Source organism: Seriola dumerili, unplaced genomic scaffold (genome assembly GCF_002260705.1).
Source record: "Seriola dumerili isolate Sdu_G_001 unplaced genomic scaffold, Sdu_1.0 BDQW01000068.1, whole genome shotgun sequence".
In the NCBI taxonomy this organism is placed as follows: Eukaryota; Metazoa; Chordata; class Actinopteri; order Carangiformes; family Carangidae; genus Seriola; species Seriola dumerili.
In genome coordinates, this window is record NW_019174323.1 from 12,548,736 (window position 1) to 12,561,695 (window position 12,960).

The 12,960-nt window shown below is 39.8% G+C and overlaps 1 protein-coding gene across 1 annotated transcript; it reads right to left on the reverse strand.

The window, feature by feature from the left end:
* Window positions 1-4,767: 4,767 nt before the first annotated feature.
* On the reverse strand, window positions 4,768-11,068 carry LOC111219636 (intraflagellar transport protein 140 homolog). The gene is made up of 17 exons (XM_022742350.1): window positions 10,922-11,068; window positions 10,567-10,788; window positions 10,226-10,347; window positions 9,965-10,095; window positions 8,719-8,894; window positions 8,478-8,569; window positions 8,291-8,397; window positions 7,932-8,074; window positions 7,589-7,792; window positions 7,400-7,472; window positions 7,188-7,279; window positions 6,858-6,985; window positions 6,576-6,693; window positions 6,280-6,401; window positions 6,046-6,181; window positions 5,624-5,755; window positions 4,768-5,016 (listed from the first exon to the last, which is right to left on the reverse strand). Exons 1-17 carry the CDS (start codon window positions 11,066-11,068, stop codon window positions 4,768-4,770), a joined length of 2,394 nt encoding a protein of 797 aa, XP_022598071.1.
* Window positions 11,069-12,960: the final 1,892 nt, after the last annotated feature.

Below are 12,960 nucleotides of genomic sequence, written 5' to 3' on the forward strand. Positions count from 1 at the left end.
TACATATTATATATATATATATATATATATATATATATATATATATATATATATATACACAATATGTAATAATATTCCTGATTCCCTGACTTCACAATTTTCTTGTTTTGACTGAAATGTCAAAATAACTATTGGATGGACTGTCATGACATGTGTAACAGACATTCATGTCACCCTCAGGATGAATTATAAATAACATTGGTGATCTTTTCGCCTAGTGCAACATCCAGTTGAAATTTTAATTTGTCCAATAACACTGAATATTTTAGAGTCAGCCAATTTTATCTGCCAATATTGGCCTATCACAGATATATCGGTATCAGCACATACATTCTCCAATATGTGCTGATATGAATACTTTTATTAAGAAGCAATAATCCAGTGGAAATACTCAGGTCAAGTCAAGTTATATAGGGAGCATTTTATACATATTTGATCCTTTGTTTTTTATTTAAAAAACTAATGACACTATATTTGTGTTTAGTGCTAATTAGCAAATGTTATCATGCTAACATACTAATCTAAGATGGTGAACATGGTAAACATTGCCTGCTTCACATCAGCAAATTAGCATTATCATTGCCAGCAACAGCACACTGTTAGCAGCTCCTGGTAACCATATTAATATGCCTATTTACCTAAATGTGAACTGTGACACTACTGAAACAGCATAGAAACCAGAAAGGCCAGAAATAGCTAAATGTTTAATAAATATATTCAACTGAAAGCTCATTTACAGTGAGTTGATTGACAAGAATGGTAGTTCATTTTCACTGATAAAGGTCTTGTCTCTCTGTGCTCCTGTACAGGTTTTGTGCTGGTGATTGGACTTGTGACCTTCTACAGGATCGGGCCCTACACACACCTTTCCTACTCCTGCTACTTGGACATAACTGCTTGCCTGCTGGCCACTCTGGCTGCAGCCATGCTTATCTGGAACATTTTACACCGCCGTGATGACTGCCTTGCACCTCGAGTTATAATCATCAGTCGCTCACTGGCAACACCTTTCCACCCTCGTCTAGACAATGACTACGTGGAGTCACCTTGTTGAGCCATGTGACCTCAAGAGCCAAGCCAATGAGGAGTGAAAGACTGCACTGACAGGACTGTGCACTCAACTATTCATGTTTTACTCCAGCTGGTGCCTCCAATGTGACTCTCAAGAGAAGAGGACATTCCCGTGGCTCCACAATGGCTGGCCTAACATGTACCTGCTATTGTACTCCATATTTCACAACTCCTCCCACCATAAACAAAGATATCAGAACAATTTTGCTGCTTGGTGCACAAAAGTCACACATTTAAGATTTAAAATTACTGTATAAAGCAGCCCTAAACATATTCAAATACTGTATGATGTTTCATTTATTCATGCTTGGGTATGCTAATTGGTAGCTAAACATGGAATTTGGACTAGGAATGTCTCATATGAAACAGCCTTCTTATGAAAAGATCAAGCTGGAACTTGACCTATTTTGTTATATGTGCACTTATTAAATGGCCTCCTGCATAATTATAAATTGGAAATGAATGAAAGATGTTGAAAATATAATACCAGAATACCTCATATTTGTTTTCATCATTTTAAGGCTTATTACAATTTTAATACATATTAATGTAAATGATATATGTTGCAAGTAAGTAGGTAAACTAACAAGGCAAAAGCAGAAGAGTCAATCAACCTCAGCAAACCGTTTGATCGGGCTTATCCTAATCAGTGGCAATATTTAATTTTAAAACAGCCAATGAGAGGTGGTATTTGGATCAAATTAACATGTATCTGCTCAAAGACATCAGGGAAAATTCTCATGATGACATAAATATTTCTCCTCTTGAAAAAAAGGAAAATAAAAGACAGGTGACTTGCCAATTGATGTATGCGAATTGATTTGGAATTTTTAAGCAGTATTTGTTAAATTGATGGTAACACATGTTTTGGCGATGTACTGCATTTTGAAATGACAAACACATTTCAATACTTACATTCATTTTTCGTGATGCTTTCCATATGAAACTCTGCTCGCTTGTGGTACATACTGTATACCTAAATTAATATAATACAGTTGTGTAAAGGATAGTGGTATCATTAGTAGTATTATTGTGACCATATCATACTTCTGCAAAGAACTGTGGGTCTTTCATGTTGCCAAACATAGGGGCACATTAAAATAATAATATATCATATAAATTCAATAAATTTATTGGTAAATATTCAAACACAATGGTTGCTGCTGTTGCTGATTTGGTGTCAACACTACACCTGAAAATGGAAAATACAGAACTTCATTAAATATATTTTTCAAATATGTTATCACAGACATGCGTTCCCAATGAATCTCCATGCTTAACCCTCAAGATCTGTAAGGAGTCCATATGGACTGCCATTTGATAGTATTAGTTATCAGTTTAGAGGTGCAGCATACAGTACAAAGCAAGTGAGAGAATAAGAAAAAGTGCTACACATACTGTATATTGCTTTAGGTGATCTGTGCTACAACTATTGAACCCCAAAGATACAAAGGACTATGTTCAGTGTGACATATTTCAAAACTGATCTAGATTAAGTATCAGTGAGAGCACTAGATGAATAATTTTGAATTCCAACCCTCCATCATTATAAGTAAACTGACCCAAATGTGCTGAGTGAATGATGATACAAATACTACCACTGTCTATATTTTGATGATGATGGTATGAAATGATGGTACTAGTTTCTTTGAAGAATGACTTTTTAACAATGGAGAAGAACTGTAATGGTGAATTCCATACTTTCCAATGATAAATGACATAAACTGAGAGCATGACAGTTACATGAATCACAGCCAATTATAATGACTGCAACATCATACATGAGTCTCTGCTTCACCCCGAACACTTCCTCGGGTGTTTCTGTTCCTGATGAGAAGGGGGAGTTTTGCTTTTAAATACCAAATGCAGTGGCAAAAAGACATTAAGAGAGGGCTTACATTCATATGGGCAGATAACTATGCAGCATGTCACCTAAAGTCAAGGACAACATGAATGAGAGGAAGCAGCACAGTCTGGACTGAACAAAGATGTTCCAGTCTGTATCTGACTTGCTGCTTTAGGAGGCAGAGGCGTTTTCACACTGAGAAATACTGTTTTGGATAAAGTGATTTAATACTACTTTATTCAGAACATCCAGGGACGAGGCGAATAAAGCCCAACAGAAATTGAGCTCTTAAGCCTTTTCTGATACAGACTTCCCAACACTCCCAGCTTTCATCAACAGAGTGAGGTAGTGGATTTTGTTGTTCACACATACACAAATTACTTACATGTCTGTGATTTGGGTTTAACTGACTCTTTAAGATACATGTGTGAAACGGGTGTATTGTCTCTAGTGTCTCCAACAGATACTTTTATTATATGACCTTAAATACGTGAATTGGATGAAATGAGCTTGACTCCTGGATCACTAGCCAGTCTAAGACTTAAGTATGAGAACCTTTGTCCATTCAAAGATCTGCACCATAGAGACAGGTCCCAGAAGATACAGGTTACTGCTGCAGGAAATATATATTCCTGTGGGTGGAGATTTGCGGGAATCGAACACAATACCGATCTCTAAAAAAAAAAGTAGCAGCAGTAAAAATAGCCATCAATGAGGAACTTAGTAAAGCTGTCATCAGGCCTCTTAAACTCTTTGGAATATCCGGCCAATGGGATATGTTATTTTCCCATTTGTTTGTTTTTATGCTATTTTCCCATTTGAGTAATGTTTGTACGTGCAAAAGCAACACAACCGCAGAATTCAGCCCGAGTGCCCGGAATCACGTATTCTGCTAAAGATAATATCATATCTTTGATGAAATCACATGTGCATTTCACCATGACACATATACAGGAATGGACACGCACATCCTTTTCGTGACCTGATTTGAAGTTCGCAAGAATTGAGAGGGCACTCCTTTTGGACCAAACTGGCAGGGGGACCTCATGTGTGTGTGTGTGTGAGTTGCAGTGTGTTTAGAAAAGTACATCCCCTCAGCACACACCCGCACACTAACTGAAACAGTCACATATATACACATTGAAAGGTTCCTTCCCTCAGCATAGACACAGAAAAAGTCCTTAATCATGTCCTGTGTTTAAAAATCTATTTCATGTTCTTAGATAAATGAATAAAAAGTTTGACTTTAGTGGATCTAATTTGATCAATAATACACTTAGAAGAAAACCTTTGAGCTTAGACCAACATATTATTAAATGAAACATATAAGCATTTCAAATTTATTACCCTTTCCAAAGGCAGATAGGGTCTGGCATCTTCCTTCACTGATCTTTCAAGTGACTGGCTTAAAATGCTTATATTGCTTAGAGACAAGTAAGACCTTTAAAGAAAATAACAAAATAGATAGTGTTGCCTCCCATGACCACCCCTCAGACTTAAAGAAAGAATATCAAAGTTAAGGTTACAGACTTATTGTGGCAGTTTTATCTGAGCAGTCAAATGTGTTGAGTGAAATGAGAGGTGAAGAAAAGCAAGGGGCAACAATACCCCATTCTCATCACAAGTCAAAAGCACTTCAGAGAATAGTCAAGGCTGTAGCAACAATGCTTTCCCCCTGGCCATCACTTGGCTTTGAACTAAAGCCCCTGTAGAAAGGACAGTTGGGGGATGTGATGACATGGATCAAACAGGGGATGTGCCAACAGTGGGCATGTCATTCTGCATGTCTCCTCTCTTAAAAGACATCATTGAGTTGATACATGCAATGATGACATGCACATATTGATGCCCTACCTTTTGATGAGCTTGATAGACTTGAAGGCTTCATCCATATCACCGATTGTCAGGTAGAAGCTGAAGTTGAGCATGGCATCACGGGTGGCCTTCTCACAGTTCTCCAGGCCCACAAAGTCCCTGAGAGCTCGTCTGGACACCATAGGAGGGAACTTGGCAGGCGTCCCTCTTGACGGCTGGGTCTGGTGTGGAGGTGCTGATGTTGTGGCTGAAACCTCTGTTGAACCTGGATCCCTCTCACCAGGCTGAGGAGGGTTAGAACATCATGATGTCAATATTGGTAACATGTGATTCAGAGCCAGTAATAAATGAAGCATGTTCTGAAGTGGGATCACAAAAATGTAAAATAGGAATGGGGAGGGTACAAAGCAAACCAAACATCAACCAAAACACCACAGACCAAATCTATTCGTCAAGACAAGCATTAGGAAACAGACACAGATTAGTGAGCTCTCAATATTTCAGGGAAGCTCTTATGCTGCTGATCCTGGGGAGCCAGTATTTTTTACTTTTGCTTCAATGCAGCACAAGGCATACACGATCACAGTGGTTGGAAGTTGGGAGCCAAGAATACTCAAAGCTTTCTGAATCAACTGTAGGGGACAGATACTTACTTCTGGTCGAAAGACACCACCCCTCCAAAACAATAGCTGGGGTGTGTTAGACCAAACGCACAGTGTTTCACATAAGAACAGTGGTGAGTGCATACAAAAACACAAGGAATATGTTTAAGAAAACTCAAGATCTGAAACAGATATTCTTCAACTTTCTAGAGAGAAGCCCCACATGCTGTATCAGAAACCCCCCACTGAAGAGACCACACGCATGTAGAATAGTGTTCTCTGTACTCACCTTGCAGCTGAAATAATAAAAGGGCACATCCAGAGCGAGAAGGGCCTGCAGGCCTGTCGGTTTGGGGTAGCAGTCCTGTAGGAGTAAACCATGCTCCTGCGTACAGAAGAGTGTCACCACTGACATGTCCACCTAAACAGAATGAAGACAACGCAATGTCAAGCTACTTCACATTTACTGTAAGTTTATTAAAATCATTTAAACAAGTAATCACATTCTGACTGGCTGTCTAAGATAAATGAATGAATCAAAATTTATATTGCCTCTTGGTTCTCACTTGTACCCGAAAGGGCTGTATAGTAGTGTGTGTATATTTTTTTTTAGCACAGGTCGTACCAGGGGACATCAGTCAGCAGCTTTAGTGCCAAGCCTTGCTCACAGAGCTGTACAGGACAATGTCAATGGTAAACAACAGTCTTTACCATATCCAAGTAACTAGCAGATGATGATTCAGAGCTTATCGGCACCGTCTCACAAACAAAAAGACGAGGTTCGCTCTCATCCCAGAAGTGAGATACAGGGCACCGACCACTGAGCTCTGTCCCCTGAAACTGCTGCCTGAAATACAGATAAGGAAATATGGAGTATAAAACAACCAGAGGAGAAAAACTCTACATGGGAAGAATACAGATACAGACCAAAGCGACAAAATTTACCTTTCACCGTCGTCAGGATGTGAGATACCGCTTGACGGTCTGCCAATGAAGAAGTCGAAATGTGTCACAGTGTCCATCTCAACGTCATAAAAGTACACTTTGTGATCAGGTCGCCCATTAACCTGAGAGGAGAGAGTTATATTCAGTTAAGAGAGATATTAAAATGAAATGGTGGCATTTTAAGATTCTGAAAGTAAGTGTAAAATACTGGTGGCGTTAATCAAAAATATTTTTGTCAGCTTTTATAAACCAATATTCAAAAAGTAGAGTGTGACTGTTGTATTTTGTCCATTCACCTGAGAGATTAGGATGCTGACTTGGCTGCCATTGGCGTTACACTTGATTGACCTCAAGGCTCCCAGACTAGCAATCTGGTCAGCCAGGTTCTTAGCACTGCAGTGAGCTTTGGCATCTCTTTAAAGACATACAGTGAGACTGGTATTGTTGGACAAGAAAAGACTTTGAAAAGATAAATTATTAATGAACAGAAATTCACAATACATGGAAGCTAGCTGGCCTTCATTATACTACTTTTTTAACAAAGGGAAGTGACACCGACATCCACATTAACGTCATACCTTCGGGAGAGGTCAAAGACTCTGATGTGTGCTGTGTCTGTGCCCACAACCAGGTAAGACTGACACACACTGAGTAGGACAGGGTTGCCCTCTGCCTTGGAGAAAGTAAGCAGTTGCTTCACGGTGCCCTTAAGAGAGGAAAAACAATGGTTCAACAATGAACCAGATTCATGGTGACAAATACCACTTGCATGCGTGTTTATACTTTTTAAAAATCAATTCTAATTCAGCACTAAAAGAACAGTTTCAGAGAGGCCTTCTCAACATGCACACTCAAACGCTGTGTCAATGAGAATACTGGATAATGGATTCCAGGTTGGGCAAACAGACCTGTGGTGTGCGAATCTGAACCCTGTTAGGTTCCACTGTGTAGAGGTTCTCACCATGTACAGCTACTACATGGGAGTCACAAGGAAACGATCCTGGAAAATCAGCACGAGAGGAGGTAGAGAGAGAAGAGAAAGAGAAAGGAAAAGAATCAGATGACAAAGTAAGGGTGAGATGAAGGACACGGAAATCATGACAGTGTCACTCTGTTGTACCTGTATTGCGTAGAACTGTCCCTGAAACCTCATACACAGTGACCTGCTTGCCACTCCACACTGTCACTGAGTCCTGTTGGTATGACAACAGACAAGCAGTTACCATAATATCGGTTTAAATTTTTACTTGTTTTCATGAGCTAACCTTTGTAGTGATCAATTCAACATGTACATCCCTTCCATACTTACCTTGGTCACACACACTCCCTTGATGTGTATGTCAGACTGCAGAGCAAGGTTCACTCCTGTGGTGAACTGAGCAATGCTGAGCTGGGTTGGGGTAAGCTGCACTGCTGCCACCTGCTGGCTGAAGTGGGCTGACATCACATGCTCACAAAGGATCAGGACTGTGTTTGAGTTGTTGGCTGCCAGCAGATTAATGCTGGAGCCCCACTGAAATGGAAGGTCTGAGTGAACTTTCCCAGCAGAATACTATACATATGATGAATATCATTATTATATTCATGGTATGTGACTGATATTCATTTATAATAATAGAGCAGTTGTGTATAAATGCTGGCCTAGACAGTACCTGTAGCTGAGTGACATTTCCCTGTATTTCAGTGGGTGTCTGTAGCTTCCACTGCACCTTGGTGTCACCTTTGCTACCAACTGGCTGCGCCACCATCCTCCACAATGCGATGCGCCCATGGCTTGTGCCAGCTGCCAGGATTTCTGAGAAGGCCGCAATGTTATACAAAGGCAATAAGGATTTGTGAGTATGAAATAAGTCTGTAAAGCACGAGTTATCAGTGTGGTATGTGTAATCACTCTACTCAGGATTTGAGAATGTAATGAAATAAAGCTGGAAATTAGCAGATCCACCAGTGAAGAAAAAACAGCACTTTATACTCTACATTTTGCACTATAGGACAAATAATTTCCAGTTACCTTTTCCTGTACAGTATGAAACACAGTTGATCAGCTCTCCTCTCTCAAACCCCAGTCTTTCGTCCAGTGACAAAACATAGTTGTCATCTCGCTCTAGGTCCCACAGCCTATGAAAACAGAGGGGCAGGACATTATTCAGGTTTCAAATAGTTGTGTACGTGTGTACAAACAATATGTGTATGCTGACCTGACAGTCTGTTCCCCTGTTGCTGTGATGAGGAGGCTGTTATCTGTCCAGACAATGTCTACATTCTGTCCAGATTTGCTGCTCAACTTCACCTGTCATGAGAAAAAATTTCAAAAACTGAATTGTGTACCACTCTCACCAGTCCTTTACAGTGATTTACAAGTACGAACATCACCCATCAAAAAAAACATGGTTTTCAACAGAAACAAAAGAAACTGCCTCTTCACTGATCTTAGTCTACCTTCATGAATTCCTGGGCTCCTCCCTCAGATCCCAGAGTGTATTGTGACAGCATCAGGGTCTCTGTGATCACAGCGAGGGCCTCTCTTTTCTCAAGGTAGAACAGTTTCTTGATTGAACCCTCCACACTGAGAAGTGTGCTTGTCTTACAGTGCTCATCCACACTGTGGACCTTACCTATATACCATGAACACAGGGTTAAAGATTAAAAAATAAGATATCAACATATCATATCATCATAGAACGAAATGATGATATTTTCCAGAAATCTGATGGTGATGATTAGTATGCTTTTCAGACCTCCCCTTTCTGGAGAATCTTATAGGATTACTGTGACAACTACTTCACACAGTAAAAAAGATAAACACAATTTTAACATGTTTTTGATTCTTTTTCAAAAAATCCAATTTAACAAATGAAACAGATTTGAGAGGTCAGACTTGACACTGATAACAACAAATGAGGATAAAATGTTTAATATGGATTAATATTCCAAATTTAAGTCCAAATAAGTTAAGTCTTTCCTTAAAGGGGCTATTTGTAAGTTTTCTCCACCAAGGAACGTGGTGTCTTCCTGGGAACATGTTGTGATGATGGTCGCTCACCAAAAGCTTTCGCCATTGCTGCATTTATAATACAAGAGGTTACAATACACCATCTTAGCAGTGCTACTTCTTCAGGGCAGACTGGACTCTACAGTGATTAGCTATAGGAAAGTGGCAAGATAGGCTGGTTTGCTGGTTGGGATGCTAACTTCAGAAGAAGAAAAGAGAAGCAAAACAAGAGTCAACAAAGGTTTTGCTTTCCACCACTGAAGACAGCTCTTGGCGAGCAAAGAAATGAGTTTTGATACTGAACTTGCAACATTTCATCCAGACTGGTAAGTAAACAGCTGTTAATTCTAACGTTGGCTATGTAGCTATAGCAAAACTGTTATATTCTCCCTAGACACTCTGGATTCCTACTGCACAATACTCTTTTGGAAATGTACTGTACTCCCAACATCTTTTGTAACTGATTGGTGATGGAACATAGCACCTCTAAGTGAGTAACCAGCATTGGCTACAATGCACACACAAACCAAAAAACAATAATTCGTTTTTGTTATTACATTCCATCATGAGCTGTCTCATAGATGTGTCATTGCTGGAAATCATTGGTCACAGATATTGACTGTTTACATCATGAGCTACACATTGCATCTTGACTTAAAATACAGAACCCAAAACAGAAATGAAAAAACTCACCATCTACAGTGCTGACATAGAACGCAAGTCCCTCCTGTGGGCCCATTTTGAGAGGCGCTCCCTTCCAGCTGAACATATCCAGAGCACTCTCATCTCCACTCACTGATGCCCGTGCTAGCATCGCCACGTCACTGTAACAAGAGTTAGGTCCTATTATCAGCAACACAGCATTGAGATCAAGAGAACATAATGATATCACATTGTTTTCAATATAAGCTTACTGCTAAGGACTTATGAAAAGAAGAATACCCAACTACTTACTCCCCAGGTGAGGTAGGTCTGAAGATGCAGCAAGTTAAAGGTTTGTTGTATTCATGCTTCACTAGATGGTTTCCTTGAAGTCTCCCTCTAGCATCAACCTTCCATACAGCTAGAGCTCCAGTCTGTCAACACATAATAACACGATGTTTACACAATGCAACAATAAGAAATGGGACGTCTTGTGCCAAATATGCCATGTTGGTATTAGAAAATGCCTTTGTATCATGTATGACGATCAGGCCCACCATTATATCCAGAGGCTATGAATGCATCAGTATGTAGATAAGACATGCATATGTGTGCCAGAGTGTCTGTGTATACAGTCACTGGAATACACTCACCTGATCCCCGCTCACCAAGCGGCTGCCAGAGCTGCTCCACTCCAGCAGTGTGATGTAGGCTGTATGTGTGCTGGGAAGGACTGTTTGATCTCCAGAGGGGTATGTCAGCAGCACTACCTCTCCTTTCTCCCAGCCAAGTGCCAACACTGGCTTTGTGGGATGCCAGCGCAGTACTGTGGGTTGGTATGGACGTTCTACATGGCAGCTCTCCACATACTCTCCCTGCATATGACCAGGGACGATTTTAAGTATGCAAACTTTATTAAGTATGCTGTAATTGATCATATTCACATACTGTGAATATAACGAAGTGTCCTCTCTTTCTCTGTGAAAGTGCATCTTCAAAGGTGTTTACCTGCTGCAGGTAGAGGTCTACATTGCCTCCAGTGGCGGGGCTGCTTGAGGCCACAGCCAATACAGGAAGAGCCAAGTGCCAGGTCAACTGAGAGGGTACAGCACTGCTTTCAGGGGCCTCAATACGGTGGTCAAAATACACCGCCATGTCCCCAGTGCTTCTCTCTAAATACGAAAGGGGATATCAGCTAGATGGAAACTCCAATATTACACGTGGTTATTAGTCAGTAATCTGTGTGCCCTTGCATGTCTCTGTACCAGCTACTACTCACTATTGCAGTCTGGCTAATTATTGTTTTAAAAGCTCGGCAATCACTAACTAGTTAACTCTACGTCGTACCCTCAAATAGCTTTCAGTGATTCTGTCTATAATTTTACTTTAGCTTAGCTAACGTTAGTTTACTTATGGGTACACCAAAACAATGTAGACTGTGATGAAGCTATAAATTTGCCATGATGGTTAGTACTGTCAACAAACATTAACGTTACGTTATGTCATTATGGGGCAAATGGTTAAGTTAGCTTTAGCTACTAACATTAGCTAAGCTAAATAAGCTAGGTAAAGTTAGCATTCATTGCTGGCCCTCGCTACCGTAGAATGGCGTTAACCGTTCTGATAAATTGTCTGAATACTCACCTTGCTGTCAGTTTCTTCGGGTAAATGTCAGGTCAAATTAGTTGTTTAAACTCAAAACAGCTTAAAACATCGACCGTAACTTCCAGTGTTGTGTAGCCTCCTGTCTGGGCATAAAGCGTCTCTCTCAGTTGCCCCTGACAACCTCTAGGGCTCGACAGGAGGCGGAGTTACGGAAAACAACGAACATAACCCGAGTTGTTGTCGAAAGTAGTGCAGGTAAAATGGCATTTTTTCTGATGCGATAATAGACACATCAGAAATGCTTTGAGCAGGGCCGGAGCCTGATATTGTAAACATTCGTTCTTATCCCAAACTTCTGCCAATATTCAGGGGACATGCTCCACCGGGAATTTTTTTCCCCATCCACAACAGCTACATGCACTATTTACTGTATCAAGCCATTTGTACATCATTTGGGGAAAATATAATAGGATGATAGGAAAAAAACAAATCCTCACGAGTCTGCATCATATTTTGAATTTAATTGTTCTCTGTTTCCATCATTCTGAAACTACAACACAACAAATTTTGACAATGACTAATTTTCATTGCTGCCACATAAAAAGAGGCAAGAATTGATTGTCTGATGTATTTGTATTTGAATTTACATGACATAGGTGGGGAATTAATTTGGCATAAACAGCATTACTAATCTTGAAACCTATTTTTTTTTTTACACTATGCTGGAGTAGAGTTCACCAGATTTAATGTTTAGATGCCAAATCTACATTTAAATCCAGACCATAATATTATGTGCTGCTCTAACTGAACAGTCATATCCACAACAAGGCCACAACAAGTGAATGTCTTCAATACTCTGAACTGAATATTAGGCCAACAGAAGAACATTTACTCTAATGATATAACATTTCTTTAAGGAATAGCATAAACAACATGGACATGTACTGTAATGTTATCATACAGTATTTTATTTGATCTACTCCTGATCACTCTGTGCTCATTCCCTCCTCTTTTCTTCTTCTTTCACTCTATCAGCTCCACTCATCTATCCCTGGGAATGTCCTCCACTCAAAAAGGAAAAATATAAAACAAAAAGTTTTAATATTTCTGACCATAAACTCAAGATGTAAAAATATTACTGCCGTATATATACAAATCTGCTCCACCTCTACTCTCCTTTCCTCCTCTTTTCTTCAATCCTGTCTTGTCAACACATTTTCATCTCCTGTCTATGGGGGTAGATTTGTCTCATTGTTATTTGTGTAAACAGACTGACAATCAGTATGTAAATGTGTACTCTGTAAATATAAAACACTTTGCACAAATGGACTGAATGATTGCAACAAACTCAATGGTAAAGAAATGATATCAGTAATCTCTTTACAGGTTGGATGGGTGTGAAATGTGGTGTATTTACAATGTGTGTGTGTGCTCATGTTGTG